At 37.6% G+C, this 21,624-nt stretch overlaps 1 protein-coding gene across 1 annotated transcript in view; it reads left to right on the plus strand.

Annotated features, from left to right (window-relative positions):
- LRRIQ3 (leucine rich repeats and IQ motif containing 3) overlaps positions 1 to 21,624 on the plus strand; it is a 63,850-nt gene that overhangs the window by 9,137 nt on the left and 33,089 nt on the right. Inside the window, exons 3-4 of the mRNA XM_032217238.1 lie at positions 590 to 913; positions 6,396 to 6,529. Coding sequence (XP_032073129.1) covers positions 590 to 913; positions 6,396 to 6,529 — 458 coding nt within the window. The remainder of the gene's footprint in view (positions 1 to 589; positions 914 to 6,395; positions 6,530 to 21,624) is intronic.

A 21,624-nucleotide genomic window follows, 5' to 3' on the forward strand; every position in this document is an offset into this window, starting at 1 on the left:
AACATAGTAATTCATCCCCCTTATTATTAAATTTTCTAAATCAAGGGAGTTAATAATTTCTAATGAATGAATCTTTTAATGTTTCTTTTAAAATCTACAGAAAATTTTTATAATTTTAGGAAAGTTTTTAGATTATTCAGGTGTACCTGAGAATTCATTGCCTCATTTCTGGAATTTTTTCATTCCCTTTAATTAATACATTAGTTATCTACCACACTGTCAATATTTTGGTGATTTCTCCTCTCCCTCTTTTCCTATTGACCAGTGTTTCTCAAACTTGGCAACTTTAAGTTGCATGAACTTCAACTCCCAGAATTCTCCAGCATCTAAACATTCTGAGTGTTTTCCATTATGTTATTTCGGTATTGGAAACTTTTATGGAATTACAAGTATATTGGTGGACAATGACTGGCCTTTTTTTCTTTCGTACTTCAAAAGGCAAGCTTTGGGAGTACTAAATTGTAATTATGGACCAGATTTGATGGTGATGCTTTTTGAAGAATTATATACTCTTCAAGTGAAGAAACATAATTATTAAATCTTTTTTCATTTTTCTCTCTTTTAAACTTGTTTTTCAATCCTATTTCAGCTAGAATTACTTCCTGGTCCAATGTTTTGGAGATATATGAAGAATTTACAATTATTATATCTACATGACAACGGAATTTCAACACTGGAAGATGTGCATTCATTATCTTTTTGCCCTGATCTTATCGCACTCACTTTATATAACACTCCACTGTGTTTGAAAATTGCCTATAGACACATTGTTGTTAACAGCATTTTTTCACTCAAGGCACTAGACTACTATGTCATTTCTGATGAAGAAATAACTGAAGGTTGGAGACTAACTGAAAAATTCAAACCATTTACGCTGGACTTTTTTGTTGACTATTACCCTCTTTCTGGAAAGGTAAACACAAAGTCATTTAACAGTATTAAAGTGTTATTATGTATACTTTCCTAGGAATACTAAGTTTTAAATATATTCTCAGTTGGAATGCATGCAAATGCAAGCAGATAAATAGATACCACTTTGGTGGGAAGGTAAACAACGTTCCATGAACTCTGGCATATAGGCAAGCCAGCCATATGGCCACAGAAAGGTCTTCGGATAATGCTCACTCACTCAGCTAGGAAATGTAGATGAATACCACCCCCCAGGGCCTGACACGACTGGGCAGGGGAAACTTTTATTTTTGCCTGTATATTCTAACAATCTGTGCCTTTATCTGTGCTCAAGCCAGAACATTTCTATTTAGACTTCAGTGTGGACAAAGATTCTGCCTCTCAAGAGACATCCTGCAAGTATGTTTGTGGAATATTTGCTCCTCTCAGGAAAAATAGTCAATATGAGTATTAATTGTGGAAAGTGGTTTTAATTCTCTGAGTTGCTTTTAGTATAGGCTCAATATCTATAACTTCAGAACTGCATTGTATTAAATTCATTGGGAACCATCTCTGGGAAGTATTACAGGATTTTATCAAAATAGATAGAGGAGGTACAGAGTGTGGATTTCCTGCCATTTCCAAAGTGTCTTCTATTTTAGCTTGCAGATCTCCAGGGCAGCTTGGCAGACTGAGCATGACTGTGCTTTTAATGGAGTCTACAAATTTTGAGTGAAAATAGGAGGTGGTGAAGGGATTGGCTGCTTAGAAAACAGAGAGAAGATAAGGCGCACCCATTTATGGCTTCATACAGATTCTCCCTGCGAAGAGATTGCAAAATGGCACTCTCCTGTGAGTTTGTGAGAGTGCCAGGTGACTATTCATTTTGCCTAAGTCACGCTCAGCACCCCTTAAAGTGACATTGTGTTTGCATACTTCCTCTCTTAATTACTTTAGGAAACAGCTTACTACTTCTTTTGAGTTAACAACCTTCCAAAACATAAGTTATACTGCACTGAGAGAGTTTCCTTTCATCCTGGATGAAAGAAGCTCTGAGTAAATTTAAGGATTAACAAGAGAAGCTTTGATTTTTTTTGGAGGGGGCCAGCAAAAGTGGGACTAGAATGTTGATTTTGTCAGCCTCTGTTTTGCTGCTTGCTTTCGGCTGCCATTGAAACGGGGAGGGGGGCATTGTATTTGGGTGGGGAAGTGTCAGTACAGGAGTGCCTGTGAAAAGGAAGTTGTTCTCACCATCTACTGCGCATGCCTGATGATGTTTTTTGAAGATGTCTCCCACATGGCACCTGTGGGGTATACTGATTGGACTATGGGCTGGGATTACCAGGGGGAAGGAGTTGGGTCACATATTGATATCTATGATTATGCACGCTTTTGCCTCAGATCTTGCTTTGCCTAGCTACTATCTACTCATAACCAGTAAAAGTACTCTTAATTCTGCAAAATGGAGTTGAGTGGTTTCTTTCTTGGTTACTGAGGGAAGCAGCTCTGACATTTAATAGGCTAGATGGACCTGAGAGAACATTTCCTATGAGGTGTTCAAAAATTTATAAAATCGTATATGAAGTTTTTAAAATTAATGTTAAGAAAGCCTCCTGTAGGAAACCTTTCCTGAAAGGAAAACAAACAGATGGTAAGAGGGGACTTGAAGACTAGCTACAGAAAGAACAAAGAATTACTTTTAAAGAACAGACTATTAATACATTGAGGCTGTGCTATTAGATTTAAGAAGAAATTAAGGCTTTTTGTGACCAGTTTACTCAGAACTTACTTACAAAATTGTGTGCCACTATAGCAAAGGCTATAGAAAAACAACAGGTTTTATTGGATTAAACAGAGACTGATTTGAAGGTGAATTTGTAGTTTGAAAAATACTGGATAAGAGAAAAAATGTAAGTCTGAAAATAAATTTTAAAATGCCATAATGGTTATATGGAAAATAATGTCAAAATGGATTTACAAATGAAAACAATTTTAATAATTAAAAGGGACATACACATAATAAATAAGAAGAGTGACTTGGAAAGCAATATACGGAAGGTGAGGTTCAAACAAACAAACAAATAATAAACCATGGAAATTCTTTCTGAGAAGATACAAAGAAAAACTGTTCAAGTTGTTCCAGGAAAGATACAAAGAGAAACTAAAGAAATCCACTTGTTGAATTAGGTTTGGTGAAAAGTAAATAGTGACAGCATAAGAAACCTATCCCATTACTGAAACCTGATGATGGCAATATCATGGTTTGGAGCTGCTTTGCCATTCTGGAGCAGAACGGTTTGCCGTCATTGATGGAACTGTGAATTTTGAATTGTATTAGCAAATTCTACAGGAAAATATCAGGGTATCTGTCAGTGACCTGATTTCAAGACAAAATTTATCATGCACGAAATCAATAGCCCAAACATATAGTTGCATGACTGAAGAATGATAAAAGCAGAAGGAAATGATCGAGTCAATATTTTGACCTGAATCCTAGAGAAATATTGTGAAAGGACCTGAAGCACACAGTTCATTCAATTAGCCCACCAATATCCCTGAGTTGAAGCTGTTCTGTAAGGATGAATGAGGTCATAGTCCTCAAAGCTGATACATAGGACTGATCAACAATTCATGTTCATGTTTATTTCCAGTGATTGCTGTACAAATGGGGTGAGGGGGGGCATACCAGTTATTGAAAAGCACACACACAAATATTTAGCTTTGGATCAATTTCCACAATGAATAAATAAACTAGTAAAATGTTTTGATACTCTTGTTCAATTGAGTTCTCTATTTAATTTTAAGATGTGTAGAGAACAAATCACTTTGAATGTGGGGTGGTGGTGGTGGTGGTTAAAGTTTCCCCCATACATGTGTGCTAGTCATTTCTGGCTCTAGGGAGCGGTGCTTATCTCCGTTTCAAAGCTGAAGAGCCAGCACTGTCGAAAGACATCTCCTTGATCATGTGGCCGGCATGATTAAATGCCAAAGGCGCACAGAGCACTTTTGCCTTCCCACCAAAGGTGGTTCCTACCTTTCTACTTGCATTTTTACATGCTTTCAAACTGCTAGGTTGGCTGAAGCTGGGACAAGTAATGGGAGCTCACTCCATTACGCGGCACTAGGGATTCGAACCCCTAAACTGATCAACAAGCTCAGCGTCTTAGCTACTGAGCCACCATGTCCCCTATATATCTATATAAATAAAAATGTAATGGTTGTTTGTTCAAAATCACTAATCTCCGAAAGTTCTTCACCGATTGCTTTGAAATTTTGACACAAAGTTGCATTCGAATATGCAAATGTTTTATATATGTATATTATATAGATGTTACACCTGTGACAGGTAAAAACATGATTTTTTGTAAAAACATGCTTTTTGAAAACCAGCACCATCTGGTGGACGTAAAAGCAACACATGCTATACTAAATATTTCATGATTTCATTTCAATGTTTCCAATTGCATTATTATATTGAATTTTCATAGATTTTGACATTTTCATTTTGATTTAATTATTTCTTTTTGTGTTGGAATTGAGCTGTGTCGTTTACCATAGCATTCATTTAGTGAGTATAGTATATTCGTAACAGTTTGGCCTCTCTCCAGCTTTGTTCTGACGGTCCATTTATATGTGTGGCTGGGCTGCGGCTGCACCCTTTCCCCTTTCCGCCCCTCCTCTGACGAGCTTTGGCCATTTCCGCCAAGGAGAGCCGAAACCCTTTGGCCTCCCCCTCCCCTCTCTTCCCTCCCCTCCTGCACCACCTGCACCATCCCTTGGCCGCCTCCCCTGCCCTTAAACCGGCCTACCCCCGGCCAGCCCAGCGGAGCTCCAGAGGAGGCGGAGGTGGAGCATCCCCTCAGCCCGGCCAGCCATGCAGGCTCTCCACTCCCCCTCACAGCGAGCCAGCTATGGCCTCGCCAAGATGGCTCCAACGGGGCGGCGGTGTCAGCGTGAGATGCAGCGGGACTGGGGCAGCCCATGGGTGCTCCATGAAGCCGCACACCAAGGACTTCTCCAAGATCCTGGATGTCTCACTCTCCCGGGCCACTGACTTGTGGGAGCCCGAGCGCAGCTCCTCCAAGGAGATGCTCAACAACTTCCACGAGGCCGACAGCCCCGGCGCCATCTCCCCCAACCAGCCTCACCCAGCCCAGCAGCCCCAAGTCCTGACCAATGGCAGCACCCACCTGCCGCCCCACTACTCCCAGACTGGGCCACAGCAATGCGTGGCTGGGTACAGCTAGTATTGCTATATATCCAAATTGATCAATGATGCATAAATGCAAATCAATGGTAGTTTTTACACTGTGATGATGTTAGATATATATATAAAAGGATTTGGAGACAAAATTTACAATTTCATTTCCTGTGAAAAGATGAATCCTGATGTGTCTTAATTCATGATATAGGAAAAATTTCTCAGCTCTGTTTCAATGCATACTATATAGGAGTTTATTGTTCTGAAGTTTTCTACCAGTAAAAGTGGGTCCTATTTTTGATCACATGCATAAGAAACACTTGCTTACTAGAATCCTTAAATGATAGAGAAAAGGAATAGTCTTTTAATTGATTTTATTTGAATTCTGAAATAATGAATTTTATACTGAGAAAAAAATGCTGTTCATAAAAATCCTGTTGAATCTTTATTTATGAAATTCCTGTATAGTCAAACTATATTACATTCTTCAAAATAGCTTATTTATAACATTCGTGGAAGGACATCATACTACATACCTAAGTGCACACACATTTATTAAATGTATAATATTAAACAATTTAGCAGTTACTGGTTCTATGTACCCAAGTTGGAACATTTTTGTCTTGGTCATTGTGCTACCAATCCCAGTCAGACATTGAATAGGAGCAGATTTGTACAAATGGGATCTGGGAAGCATCTTTACATTGTCCCTTAAGCTGTACATGCTGAACAAGATAAGAGAAGTTAGGATTCTACGAGTCAGTCAAAAATCTTGTCAGTGATAAATTATAGTTCATTATATCCATCCTGCCAAGAAAGAGCAGTTTGATTCCGAAAGTACCATTTCTATTGAATTTGTTACTTTTGCTTATTATTTCTCAGCATTAAATTTAGCATCAACTTACAATTTGTGAGTATCCCTGCTTCTAGTTTTGACAGCTATTGACCAAAGCCAGCTAAACTAAAATGGAAAAAATTGCTGCTCGGAACAGCAAAAATATATGATATGCCCTTGCAAAAAAAAAAAAAATGATGTAAATGTCTGTTTCTATGATAAATGGAACTTATAGTTCAATTTATTCCAACGAAGAATACGACAAATTTATGACCTCTTATGAGTTCAGTTAAAAAGGTTTACATAAAAGCAATCTATTACCAGAATATATATTTATAAGCCAAAACAAATTAGCTAGGATGCTTTATCCAAAATAATTGCTTTCAGAAATATCATTTAAAAAGACATAAAGCATAGTTGGTTTTAATGCACTTTGATGAACGTTGCTATATTGCTTTGTTTTATTTTTAGGATACTAATTTTCAGGAAGAAATGAAAATAGTAAGAAATATAATTTCCAAGATCAATCATGTTCTAGTTCATCATTCACCAATCTTGATTATCCAGAGATGGATTAGAGGATATTTAAGTAGAAAAACATGGTGGTAAGTTTATTTTTACTTAGTTTTAATAAACTGATTTTTTCATCTATCTAATTAAAGTTGCCTTGTCAAATGTGTATGGAGCAATCCTGTACAGATTTTAATTGAATATTTTAGAACTGAAAGATATAGTTGCTGATTCATTGATTAATCACTTTTGCTGTCATTAATTATTTCAGTACTGTGAGAACAAAACTCTATAGTTTGAATTCCCACTAACAGCCTTTGGAAAATGCACTGACTTTAATGGTTCTAGATTTACTTTATTTAATTCTGAATATTTTCACCAATATTATTGCTGTTGTATAAACTGATATATTATGAAATGTTTGTGCAGGAAACCCTCTGATACACAGATATTCTAAAACAGGGCTAACATACTTGATTACATTTTAAGATTGTATCTTTACATTTATTCTGTAAACTGAAACAAATTTGTCATAGAATTGTTAATTTAAAATATCACAAAAGCAATGTATGTATCCCAGACACAATAGGTCCTATAAAATTCTGCAATTTCTACTTATGAAGATTTTTGAAGCTTTCCTGTTTTTGTTCTCAGAGCATATAAATTGAAATTAAACAGTACAATCATTATTTTCATTTTTTTGTTAGTGCAATTTATACTTGTCTAAAGTAACTTTATAATTACTTTGTGAAGTTGCTGCAAATTAAATAGATTAATAGGTTAATGCCTATAACAATTGTAATATGCCATTGTTTCTCAAAAATATACGAAAGTTACAGGGGGTGTTTTTAGTTACAAAATAATTGCAAAGTTTTAAATTTAGTAAATAAAATTTCAAATATAGAGTAAATGATAAACATTTCTACTCACCAAAAACAAATGATTATAAGTGGGCTGCCCGATTCTGAATGTGACATTTGTATGAAGTAGCTTGTGACACTTAAAATTATTTTAGCATTTTTATATATGATATTGCAGGTGTGTGGGCACAACATATAGTAATTTATATTTTCTGAGAACAAGGAATTGGCCAACATCAAAATGCATATGCCACAGAGCTTTTCTCTAAAATGAAATCTAAAATGAAACACTAATCACCAATCTTGAATCAATAAACAGCTGTACAAGTCCTCAGCTTATGACCGCAATTGAATTCAATGTTTCTGGTTTTAAGGGAAACATTTGTTAAATGAGTTTGCCCCATTTTACAATCTTTCTTGCCACAGTTGTTAAATGAATTGCTACAATTGATAAGATAAGTAACCTGGCTTCCCGACTGACTTCGCTTGTTCAGAAGGTCACAAAATGTGATCACGTGACTGCATCATAAATGTGATCCAGTTGCCAAGCATCTGAATTTTGATCACATGATCATGGGATGCTGCAAAGATCATTACTGTGAAAAACAGTCATAAGTCCTTTTTTTCAGTGCCATTGTAACTTTGAACAGTCACTAAATGAACTGTTGTAAATCGAGGACTAGCAGTAGTAGGATGGAATTTATTTCCTTCAATCGGTCTGTATTTAGGCATGTCAAGTACCTAACTTTCCTCCAAGGTAATGAGTGACAAAGCCTAGTAGATTTCACACACCTTAAGACTGGTTTTGGACAGTTTTGGAATTAGGTCTCTTTGTAATATTGTTTTAGTACCTGTACCGATAATGAAAATGTAACCTGTTGAAGAAAGTTCTGTTCACCCATATTGGAATCAGCAAAGTAATGGGTGGAAAAGCTTGGTGGATTTTATACATCTCAAAGCTACTTTAGATGATATTGGAATAAAGAAGGAAATAGTTGCAATTAACGTAAAATGCAGCAGCTGATATGTTAACAAGAAGAACCCAATATGCACTATCAATATTTCGAGAACTGCATTGGTTGTTGGTTGATCTTGGATGCAGTTCAAGATAATTATTACAAACTCTAAAATCCTGTGTGACCTAGGAGTGATCGTCCGTGAGACTGCTTTCTACAACAGAGTGTTTTCAGAGAATGCTTGCTGGAAATCCTTCTACCTACACAAAGCAATTTTTTGCAAACACTTCCCTTCCGTGGAATATTTTCTCAAATGTAATATCTGCAAACTCGCCCCTGGTATTGGTTTGGTTTGGTTTATTAGATTTATATGCCGCCCTTCTCCCAAGGACTCAGGGTGGCGTACAACATTAAAAAAACCACATATTACAAAAATTTTTTAAAAATTAGATAGAGTATCCAAAAAACAAACCCAACTAAGATTAACAATAACATTAAAAAATCAATTAAAATTAACAATAATCAATCATTTATTTTATTTTGTTTAGGCCAGGCTGGCTTGCTGGAAAAGCCAACTTTTTAGGGCGCGTCGGAAGGACCGGAGGTTGGGATTATACGAAGCTCCGGGGCAGCTCATTCCAGAGGGAAGGTGCTCCCGCAGAGAAGGCTCTCCTGGGGGTTGCTAGCTGACACTGTCTGGCCAACGGCACCTGAGGAGGCCAACTCTGTGGGATCGCACTGGATGGTGGGAGGCTACTGGTGGCAGTAGGTGGTCTCGCAAGTATCCTGGGCCTAAGCCATGGAGTGCTTTAAAGGTCATAATTAGTACCTTGAATCGCACCTGGAAGACAACCGGCAACCAGTGCAGGCTGCCTAAAAGGTGCACAACATGGGAGCACCTGGTAACCTGCGCAGCCACATTCTGGACCAGTTGAAATATCCGGGTGCTTTTCAAGGGCAGCTCCATGTAGAGAGCGTTACGGTAGTCCAGGCGAGAAAGGACGAGGGCATGAGTGACTGTGCACAGAGCATCCCGATCCAGGAAGGGGCGCAACTGACGTACCAGGCAAACCTGGTAAAAGGCCCCCCTGGTCACAGCCGTCAGGTGTTCTTCTAAAGTAAGCTGCGTATCCAGGAGGACTCCCAGATTGCGGGCCCTCTCTGAGGGGGCTAAAATTTCTCCCCCTATCATCTAAAGATGGAACAAGATGCACAAATTGAGATGACGGAAAACACAGCCACTCAGTCTTGGAGGGATTGAGCTTGAGCCTGTTCCTCCCCATCCAGATCTGCACAGCCTCCAGGCATCGAGACATCATGTCAAGGGCATTGTTTGCGTGGTTTGGGGTAAAGATGAAAAGTTGGGTATCATCAGCATATTGATGATACCGTACCCCCAAACCACGGATGATCTCACCCAGTGGTTTCATATATATGTTGAACAGGAGGGGTGAGAGAACCGACCCCTCGGGCACCCCACAAGTGACGTGCCTCGGGGTAGATCCCTGCCCTCCAGTCAACACAAACTGCAACCAAAGAGTAAGACAGGTAGGAGGAGAACCACCGTAAAATGGTGGCCCCCACTCCCAACCCCCCGAGTTGTCACAGTAGGATACCATGGTCGATGGTATCGAAAGCTGCCAAGAGGTCTAATAGGACCAGGACAGAGGAGCAGCCCCTGTTCCAGGCCTACCAGAGATCATCGACCAACGTGACCAATGCCATCTCCATGCTGTATCCGGGCCTGAAACCCAACTGAAACAGATCCAGGTAGACAGCTTCATCCAGGCACTCTCGACAACCTTCGCTACAACCTTCGTATTCAGAAAGTATTTGAAAAAGTGCTTTTCCAGTACATATTTGAAGACTGGAGAGTAATGAAGAGTAATAAGTACCTGGGTATGAAATGAAAGATTATAATAATGTCTAATTTATTATGATAAGAATATTAATTATTATGTCTGAAGTATCATAATTTTTATGGCTGTGAGTTTTTCTATGATTATTAATACCTGTATTTGTTATTAACTTAGAATTTATTAGTAGTTTAAAATTATACCGAAGCAGCCTGAAAGCATTAATAATAAATATTTTAATATCAGTATAGCTAAGGAAAATTTAGGCTTGTCTTGCTTAAGGACTGTAGGGACGCGATGGCTCAGTGGCTAAGAAGCTGAGCTTGTCGATCAGAAAGGTCGGCAGTTTGGCAGTTCGAATCCCTAGCGCTGTGTAAATGGAGTGAGCTCCTGTTACTTGTTTTAGCTTCTCCCAACATAGCAGTTCAAAAGCATGTAAAAATGCAAATAGAAAAATAGGGAGCACTTTGGTGGGAAGGTACCAGCGTTCTGTGTGCCTTTGGCATTTAGTCATGCTGGCCACATGACAACAGAGATGTCTTTGGACAGCGCTGGCTCTTCGGCTTTGAAACGGAGATGAGCAGCACACCCTGGGAACGACTAGCAGATATGTGCGAGGGGAACCTTTACCTTTTTACTTAAGAAATGGAGAGAAAAATGAAAGCAATGTCATATGGACACAACAACAACAACAACAACAATAAAGGATATGTTTGGTTCATGTTTAGGTACAAGTGAGAAAAATTCTATACTAATAAAAATATCTAAACTTTGAGTGAGGAACTTCCTAATTAAATATTGCCTCTGCAACAAATCTGTTGACAATATATGTCGGCCGGGAAAGGACAGTTGCTGGAAGAGATCTGGTGTCCATCTGGGATTTTTACAACTTCCTGGTCTTTGGCCTCCAGATAACCAGAACCTGCTCCTTTCCGGACACAATCTACTTTGGATCAGAGGTAAGCTGGAAGCTCCCTCTTTGGGGACATAGAGTAGTTAGATAGGGAAATTGCTGTGGTTTAGTTAGCTAGGTAAAGCTAACTAAAGCTGTCTCACAATTTGGTTGCAAGGGAAGGGTCACACCCGGACTTGCTTTAAGGACAGGTTTCTTGTCCTTTCTTTCTCCCTTGCTTGTCATGCCTTCTGGGCAAAACAGTGGGGGCTGGTCCCGTGGCTGGGACCTCAGAAGGAGCTGATTCCCTTGGGAACTGATCACTCCCTTGTATTGAAAGTTGTGGTTGGGGTCGTGCCCCTGTGTGTTTTACTATACTTTGCCTTTTTTGAAAAATGAATACTTTCTTATGCCTCCTCTTCATTGACAATGTGTGGTAAGGTTTAATCTTTTTGATATTTTATGCATTTAATTTATATGTGTATTTTCTGAGATTGTGTATTTCCTGATGTTGCTGCTATCGCTGCCTCTTTGTTGGTTTTTTTTAAATAGACACTGTACGTATGTGTTTGCATTGATATTGTGAAGTATTTCTTGAATCCCTTTTGACCAGATCTTTCCCAAAGCCTTATTGTATGAGCTGGGTGACTTGTTATTCACCCTGCCTTGGTGGTCATGCGTAGGTTTTTTTGATTGTTACATTAATTATGCTGAGTGTGTTTCTTTTAATGATTCCTATGATAAGATTTCTGAATATATGACTCTTGATTATTTTGCTCCTGATTAAGATTATGCCTCAATGTAGCTGGAGCATGCCTATGTCAGAGTCCTTTTTGCCTTCTTCTCATTATCTATCATCTCTCTATTGACTCCTTTATTTTGAATTGTTTACTTCTTTACACTATGCTCAATTTGTTATATTGGTTTATTTTTCTCTTCCTCATTATCATTTAGTCTTCTTTATGATACTGCCTAATTTAATTGGAGGAAGTTTAACCTTGCTGCTAGGATTGAGTTTTCCATTCCTTCTTTTGTTTGAATTGCTATTTTTTTATCCTGGGTACTTTTTCCTTCAGCACTATGATTTTTCTTTACCTGACCTTGTTTTTTCCTTTCTGTCTTTCCTTATAAATAATCTCAAATTATTAGTAGTGTCTTTTAGCTTGCTTTTATAAGTGTCTATATCCCAACTTAATTACTTTGTGCCATGTCGGCCCTTTTTCCTGTAGAGGGAAAAGAAGGGTCAGCTTGTTTGCTGGAAGGGTGAGTGGCTTTATTTCCTGTGCCTGCTATCTTTTCCATATAAGGGTTGGGTCTGTTGCCGAGGTGGCACATCTTTCTCCTTAATTTTTCTTTGGGAAAGAATTGATGTTTTCCATACATAAGGACTGCCTGTGTTGGCAGGATTCAGTTGCCTTATCTTAGTGGAAGAAAACAAACAGAGATGGGGGGAGTGGGGGAGAGGGAGAGAGAGTGGGGGGGAGAGAGATCCAGATCCAGAAATGTAACCACAAGCATTTGAGCCGGACCACTTTTCCATAGAAAGAAGGTCTTTTCCGTTGGCCTATGGTCTAGAATTACATTCACTATTCATATAGTTAATGTGTGTTGCCTTTTTATGTTCGTTTTCTTTTGGATGTTCTTGCTTTGTGATGGGGTGGCTCCTGGTCTAAAATGGTTATGTCTATGATTTGGTAAAGACATCCTAGATGCCACCATGCAAACTTTTGCCAAACTTTTGGAACTTTCAGTATAAAATTTTTAGCCATGAAAGATTTAACTGCTCTCTAGTTTAATTGCAAGCTGCGAGCCTGCAATCTTTCTCTTATTCCATTGTGAACTGTACGAATAGACTCGGCTATGAATGTGACTCATTCATAGAGGAAGTCTTGTGTGTGTGTCTGTCTCTGTGTGTGGGATATTTGGACAAAGTTTTTGCAAAAAAAAACCCCAAACCCTGCTACAAATTTAAGCTGTGTAAAATACGACTAAGGAATCTGGGTTTGGAAAAAAAAAGATGGGTGGGGGGAACATGCATAAAGAAATGATGCAGTCTTTTTACCCATTGGGATTATATGTCATTATGCAATTTGTAATGTTTTAAGCTTGTTCAGTGGTGAGAGAGAAACAGTTTAGCAAAGTAATAATTAATTTGACTTCTTTCCTGTTTTCTTTTCCTCCCCCAATTATAACTTTACCTTGACTTTTCACTTCAGAACAACTAGTCATCTCTGTTTATCTCTTGTCAGTAACTCATTGCATTTTACCATGAATTTCTTTCACATATCTTCCATAGAACTTTTCTCATTTCTTTTCCTTGAAAAACACCTGCTCTTGCTTTTCTACTGAATGTATTAAACAAATTACATCCTTGGTTTGGGAATTTGGGCAGAATTGATTAAAATAATTTTAAGTAGTGTTAAGGAGTGCCTAAATCAAATAATATTAGTGTCCTCTGTCCCAGATACTATTATGTTTTTGTTCCATGAAAAAAAGAAGTGAATTTTAATCAGAGGATAGTAGAATATGCTATACATAAAATGTGGGACCTGGATGAAAAAATTTAAATCAAGGATCTCCAATAAAGAATGCTAAGGATGTTAAAGATCTTTTGGATGTGCTGCACCTGCCCTCTCAAGTTGCTGTCATGCAGTGCCTCTGCTCCTGTCTCTGAACATGGTGCAACTCTGACTGTACTGTTGATTCCATAGGGATATGGCATCTCCTGGATGGCTGCCCTATTTCCCCCTTCTTGTTCGTCTACAACATGAGCCTGCCCATGCTGGCCCTGAGGGATGTCTTCTGCTATCAACAAAAAAATGTTTTTCTCCTGGAGTTCATGTTCTGGCTAAATATTTTTTCTCTAACTGCATTGTCTGCTTCTCCCCAGTCTGTGGTGAACCTGGCTGGCATACAAGCCTAACCTGTCCTTGTCACAACCTTAAAGACATGTCATTCAAACGTTGCTGCTGTGCTTCCCCCCCCCCCCCCCCAAAAAAAAGACTCTACATCCTTGCCACCCAGTGGTGGGTTGCAAATCCCGTTCCAACCGATATGGTTGGAATGGGACCGGCAGCATCCTCATGGATGTGCGCAGCCCATGTGCACATGTGCGCAGTGCGCGCATGCATTCAAGCACCTCCGTGATGTTCCACAACACTCCAGCTGCTCCACAGAACATTGCACAGGTGCTGTACGTGCCATGCGCCTGCGCAGAAGCACAAATGCCTTTAAACTCCTGTAAGGAGGTCGGGCAGGTGGGTGGGCCATCAAGAGTACAGTACCGGAACAGTATCTGGTGCCCTGGGCTGGCTCCAGTATGCACGTACCGGTGTGTACCGGCTGCAACCCATCACTGTTGCCACCCCTTGACAACTGGTGAAGGTATTTCAACAAAAGAATTGCCTGGCTCCTTGTTGGAAGGGTTCATTCCAGATCATCTTAACCACCAATACTGCTGTGAAGTGTCAACATCTAGCCTCCTGGGTGCATGCTTTGCACTGTAAGAAAGTACCAACCCCAGCCAAAGAATCCATATCAGGGAGGCAAGTGCTAGTAACCTCTGTCCCTGCTCTCCATACAATCTTCACCCAAAGCCATGCCAGCATCAAGTAACAAAAGACTAACTTCATGGAAGCCTAGAATTGTATGATTGCCAGAAATAGCCTGCATTAGGAGAGGTCTTCTGCCTGCAGTTTTGACTAGTGCTGCATTGCTCCTCTCCTCATGCTACATTTAGGATTGCACTTCCCACCATTCAAATGGGTCAGTATTTGCCTTGCTGAAAAGCCTTTTAATCACAGTAACTGTCCTTCATCTCAAATGAAGGATTTTGGTTTATTTCACTTACTTCCATAATTGATATAAGGTAGCTTATGTGCAGAAATTGATTTGTAAGTTGCATTTTGTGTTGTTCTTATGAACAAGATGTGAGGATTGTGAGAATCAAGAAATATACCCTATTGATCTATTAGATTCAATAAGTCCTATGGATGATAGAAGGCCCCAAAAGAAAGAGATATGAACCAAAGTTTTCAGCTAGGATGATTTCAAAATTTACCAGAAATATTTGTAATCCTACTGAACCATTGCTAACTGTGAAATATGTTTTTGCAAAATATGCACTTGTATTCGTTTAAAACAGGAAAAATGAAACTGTTGGAAAAGAGGAATTGAAAGTAATGTTACACAGGTGTTCACAGAAAGTGACAGTTAGTGAGGTTGTGAAGCATGTATATGGTTAGAAGAACAGTATAAAAGATAGGGTTCAAGATCGGCTTGGGGCTCTTTGATTTATAGCAGTCCTTCTAGGACTTACTATTTCTCTTCTGCATTAATATGTTAATGCAGTGTATTATTACTATTATATCTTTGATATCTATTCATTTCTAATGTTCCAAATTATTAGAAACAATAAATCTCTGATCTTAAAGTAAGAATTTTTGCTTGTGTTGTTGCCTTTGTTTCCTATTGGAATTTTCCTATCGCAGGTTCAAATACTGTCTCCTTCACCTGAGTTGTGTGGCTAGCAGAATATCTATCCATGGTTTGTTTATAATTAAGCACACTTGAAACTGGAACATCTTTATTTACACCCAGTGTTCCATATAGAAAATATCCATATGCAACACTTCTGATTAGTTTTAGCTAGATGTAATGTAAATGAATTATGAGATAACGTATTCAGAATCAACTAATATAAATTTTAACAATAGCAATAGCACTTAGACTTATGTACCACCCCATAGTGCTTTACAGCCCTTTCGAATGTTTATAAATGTCAGTATATTGCCCCCAACAATGTAGGTCATTTTACTGACCTTGGAAAGCTGAGTCAACCTTTAGCCAAGTCAGGATTGAACTCCAGGCTGTGGGCAGAGTTAGCATTCAATACTGCATTCTAACTACTGTGTCACCAGGGCTATCATTTTGTCATGAAATGGGACAGTTAAGCAGATAAAAAATATAATTTAATATGTGAATTAATCAGTTCCATAATATTTTTCATGTTAACCTCCTGTAAAGCTCAAATTTATATAATCCTGAATATTTTTCCCTAATCTTAAACATTGTAGACAGTTACTTTCAAGAAGGATAAATGCTAAACTTAGGTACAAATTACTCCTTAAAAAAAAAGAGAGAGTGATTTGAAAATCACATAAAGATTTTGGGGAAAAAAATAGGCCACACACATAAACAGTGCTTTCTTAGAACTTCTAGCATTAAATTTCAACAATAACCATTGCATTATGAGAAAATAGAAAGCCCTTCTAGTTTTAGTCAGGACAAATACCATATTTTTTAGAGTATAAGACGCACTGGAGTATAAGACGCAGCAAGGTTTTGAAGAGGAAAATTTAAAAAAATGTTTTTGCACTCTGCAATCCTCCCCAAAACAGCTCATTTTTTTTTGCAAAAATGGCCCATCCCCCCCAGGCATGAATAGCCTTTAGGGAGCTTTCAGAGTGCTCCTGGGGGGGTGGGTAAAATTGAGCAAAATCTTATGCTCATTTCTGCCTTCCCCAGCCCCCAGGGGCTCTCTAAAAGCTTCCTAGAGGCTATGCAGGCCATTTTGGTGAAGGGGGCGGGGTTTCGGGAGGCAAAAAAAATGCTGTATTCAGTGTATAAGATGCACCCAGATTTTCAGCCTCTTTTTTGATATAAAAAGGTGCGTCTTATACTCCGAAAAATACTGTAAGGTCTCCAACTATGTTAGCCTATAAGAAAATGCATTCTGTAACACTCAACTATGTTTCTCTAAGCAGCAATTAATGCTTGGTATTAATATTTTTATTTATTCCAATTTATGTTTATTCTGCCTTTTTTTTTTTTACATGAGTCAAGGCAGTGAACATATCCAATCCACTTTTTCCTCCTCTTTTCCCTCTCAACAACAACCCTATGAGGTGGGCTGAGAGAGAATGACTGACCCAGGGTTACCCAGCTGAATTTTTTGCAATCTGGATTAATGAAATCTTTTTGCATTAATCAATATTGATTAATCGAAGACAATTTTACAAAGTAATGCAAGCCATATAAATTATATTCAGCAAAAATCATCAAGCAGATTTCTGGCAGGCAATATTGGCATCCATTCTTGATAATTTTTTTTGTCAAATGTTATCTTAAAACATGAGCAAATGAATTCTTTAAAACTTCATTGTCCAATAAATATATATGAAATTAATGCCCTGGCTCTATTTTATATTAAATATATCAAATATATTCTCATGTGAGGTTGTAACTTTATATTTCTGAATTTTTTCTAGAGTGGCAGAAGATTGAAGGGACTTGTTTTCAAATAGATAGAAACAGTAACTATTACCTGCACTCCTCTGCCTTGAATTTCTGTTCTTCTTCTCTTTTACCAATATTGGGAAGATATAAAATGGAACACCTATCATTTCCTAAGCTTAACCATTTGTTTGGCTAAGCAAGCAGGAGGAACATTTAGTTGATTGTATGTGGAGGAGGAACATTGTGTTGAAGTGTTGATTGGATACACAAGGAATTTGTCTTCGGTGCATAAGCTCTCAGTGCATATAAAAAGTTGTAACTGACAAATCATGAATAAATCATAAATGAAGGTATGTTGGATAGCCTAGTCTAGCTTAACATATTCACAAAAATTCCCATGCCAGTAAAAACAGCAACAGAATATGTTTGCAGAAATTTCCATAAGCATTTTAAAGAATTTCCAGGACAGATATACTACTTTTTCAATAGAATCATGTTCTTTATGGATGCACCAGCCATTCAAGTAGCTTTGACTGGCTTTAGGATTGCTGTGTAAAGTTTTCTACCTGATTAAAAGCAGGTGCAGTAGACAGAACTAATCATCTGTAAAGGATAGAGAAGATAGCAGAAAGAGCCAACGGAGAGAAAAAGGTCTTTGCTGCAGTTTTAACATGCAATTAACTCCACTTTCTGAATTAAGCATTTTCAATAGAGTCATCTTCTTATGCATCTTTTTGTGTGTGTGATAAATATGTGCTTGGTTTAAAATCTATAAATCATACTAAAAATGAATGAGAACAAATAGTCAATTTTATAAAATTAAGAATTTTCAGAATTTTCTTTTCAAGTTTTCGAAGGGCTATTGAATATATCCATTATATATATATATATATATATATATATATATATATATATATATATATATATATATATATATATATATATATATATATATATATATATATATAAAACCTCAGAAAACATATATATATATATGAATTCATATATATATATATGAATCTTCTAGTGGCATCAGGATTATTGCAGACATGGGCTGCAATAATCCTGATGCCACTAGAAGACAGAAAAGAGTTTTATTAGCTACTTATTTGCTGACTTCTAAAGGTCATCTAGATTGATGCAGTACAGAGTTGGCTGTTGTAGATCGTGCAATTTTTCTTGGTGGAAATTGTTTTTGACATTTCTACCCTTTATGGATTATTAAAACTGTTCAAATGCTTCTTGGATGCACATTTAAGACACTTTATCTCATTGATCACATGACCACAAAAACACCATTATAGTTGTGAATTATTCAGCCACAACATCAATACATTCATACGGGTTTATGCCGTATGAAATATAGAATATAGTTTCTACAAGCACAATTCTCTGAGGATATAATTGCAGAAGAGGAGCAAAATACTAACGTTTTGATTGTAATTTTGTAATATACAAGTTTGATTTTTATTATTATTTATGCCTGGTGTTGTTTCCTATACCTGTAAATAGACCCTTTAATTTCTTATTGCACATTAAAGGTAGTAGGTTACCAAAAAGCAGGAACGGGTGTAATGACACTATGCAATATATGCATAATGGTTTATTTTAAGATCAGGTGAAGAGAATGACTTACTGACGTGTTATTATCGATATTAAAGTTGCCTGGGTCTTTTCAATGTGATCTCTGAAAGAAAGTATTATTCTCCAAGATACTCTGAATTTATGTACTGGGTAAACTATACCCCACAGCAGACGATGGTAAATTCATGCTTAGCATCATAATTTATAAGATGAAAAGCACTGACTTGTGCCTTTGTATTATTTGTACACAGATGGTGCTCTGTGAAGCATTCAGAAACCAAGCAAACCACATCTGTCAAAATACTCTCCATCAATTCCAGCATCTTATATGGAGTAAGATTAGAAAAGTTGTCAGTTTAGATCAATGAATCTCATACAGTGCTAGATTGGCTGGTCATTTGTATAGGACACAGTCAGCCCAACTAGCTCAGGAACTGCATATATTTTTCTTTAAGGAGTTCAGGTAGTCCTTCTTGGCAGTTCAAGAAAAGGAATCATTAAATCTGCCATAAGGCTGTACCACAGGGACATACTCCTGAATCCTCTCCACTTTCAAACATACCTTGAAACAGAGAAACGGCAGGAAAAGGAAATACTGTAAAGGCAGCTTTGCAATAATGTGTTCAGGTTGGAGGGGTGGTCTGCAGGAGTGAATGAAGAAGCACCAGAGGCTGACAAAGGGAGCTTAATGAATTAGAAAGAAGAAATAACAAACACAGCAGAGGTTTGAAGCAGGTGTTACTGAAGTTCAGTGATAGTTATACAGAAAAGTAGCTGCATAATGATGCTGACTTTTGTGTAAGAGTCTTACTTTAGCTAGGATACTAGGATATGCATTACAATTACAACCCTCTAGAATTGTTAGCCATCTTGCAAATGTTAAAATTGTAATCCTAACATAGCCAGATTGGAAAGGTTGCCTTAAAGTTCTAAGAGCTTGTTTGTTTTCCTGAAAAGGCTTCTTCCAAAATTCAGAACAGTTAAATAGAGAGCCATGTAATCATAGTGTAACTGCTTGTCTATATTTTGTATTGCCTGAAATGAGGCTGAATGTTGACAACCATCTTGTTTGATAACACTCCGTTATTTGGCAAGGAAAATGAAATACTTACAACAATAAATTTGTCAGGCTATTATTCTGATGAAGAGTGACAGACAGTGCATTGTTTTGGCAGAAGGTCACATTTTCTTTAAGGAACTGACAATTTACTTCCTTTTAACTAATGTCTTCAGGTTGCTCTTTCCATGAGTCCAATGTATTTTGGAGAGAGTACAGAAGATATGTGATGCAAAATGCATGTCTTTACATGTTGGCACCATGCTGTGCGTCTACAGACAATGTTGAAAACTTGAAAGAGAAATGCAGCTCCATCAATTCACTTTTTCCCTCAGCTCTGGCATTACAGAAACATAACAGTGATTTTTCAAGCACACATATTTTAAGACTGGAATCATCATCTTAATAGTATGCTTTCACACACATAATAATGGAATGTTTATCCAGTGTGCTAATTTGTTTAAAAAATTCAGATTATTATTGTTCCATCTCTGTCTGAATAATTTCACAAGAGAACACTTAGCTGCTAAATTGTTATGACCCTTTTAGGAAACAAGGTTATTTAAGTAAACGTTTCTATGACCACTCGTGGACCTTTGGGCTGAAGCTAGATAAGTAAGATGATTATAAAGACAGTTAAAATTGATCTCCTAGCCAGTGCGATATCGATCAAGGGAGGTGCCAGCATCATCCTCAAATCAAGTTAAAAACTAAGTTGAAAAATGTAATTCCTTTGGCCATTCTTTAAACAGCCCTATAGAATGGATGATATTGTTATCCATATTTTGAAATTGGGAAGAGGGGGAGACTGAAATTCTGGTCTGGCAAAGGCTGGTCAATATAATTTTGCACTCTATAATAACCATTGTTACAGTTGCCATTTAATGAGACCCAGGAAGTGTGCATTCTCTGAGAAAGTACTTGACCATTAGAACAGCATATTCTTTTCAAATGGCTCAGCATATCTGAATTTGAGATGGCTCTAACCCCTCTGGCCTTCTTTAAGTCTTTAAAAACTTGATTCCCCCACTCCCCTGGAGTACTGGGTTAGGACATTGAATGGGTCCATCTGGAAAAAGAAATTAATTTTTGAATATGTTATAACTTAGGGCATTGTTTATATTTTTAAAAAATTCTGTTATGATTTTTTATGTTGATTATTTACTTGGTTTTGCTTTTAATTGCTTGTTAGCCTTCAGTTGCATTTGTAAATTGGGCAGCTGTACAAAATTTTAGAAAGCATAAATGAGACACATATTAAATTTGAAATGAAGACTGTAATATTCAATGGCAGCTATGAGTAAATTTATAGTGTATGTTACACCCCTGTGAAAGCTGACAAGATTATTGCAAGTTTTAGTCATACTGATATTCATATTTGGTATTTCAGCATACATTTGAAATGTCTTTCTAATTATAGATCTTAGCCCATTAGGCAAATACTATTCAGTTGAACTGCCAAATACTCCAGTTCTTGAATGTGCAGTGCATGTTGTGGTGGTGTTATTTTAATCAGGCATTATTTTAGTTCCTGTGTATTATTATTATTATTACTACCGTGTTTTCCCCAAAATAAGACAGGGTCTTATTTCTTTTCACCCCTGAAATAAGCACTTGGCCTTATTTTTGGGGAGGTCTTATTATTTTTGAGGTGCAGGAGGTCCCTTTACCTTGGCCCATGGATCAGCTGATTCAAAGAGGGCTGGAAGTTCTGCCTCTGTTTCTGGCACACTCTTGCCAGCCCTAGC

The sequence above is a fragment of the Thamnophis elegans genome, chromosome 5 (assembly GCF_009769535.1).
Source record: "Thamnophis elegans isolate rThaEle1 chromosome 5, rThaEle1.pri, whole genome shotgun sequence".
NCBI lineage: Eukaryota > Metazoa > Chordata > Lepidosauria > Squamata > Colubridae > Thamnophis > Thamnophis elegans.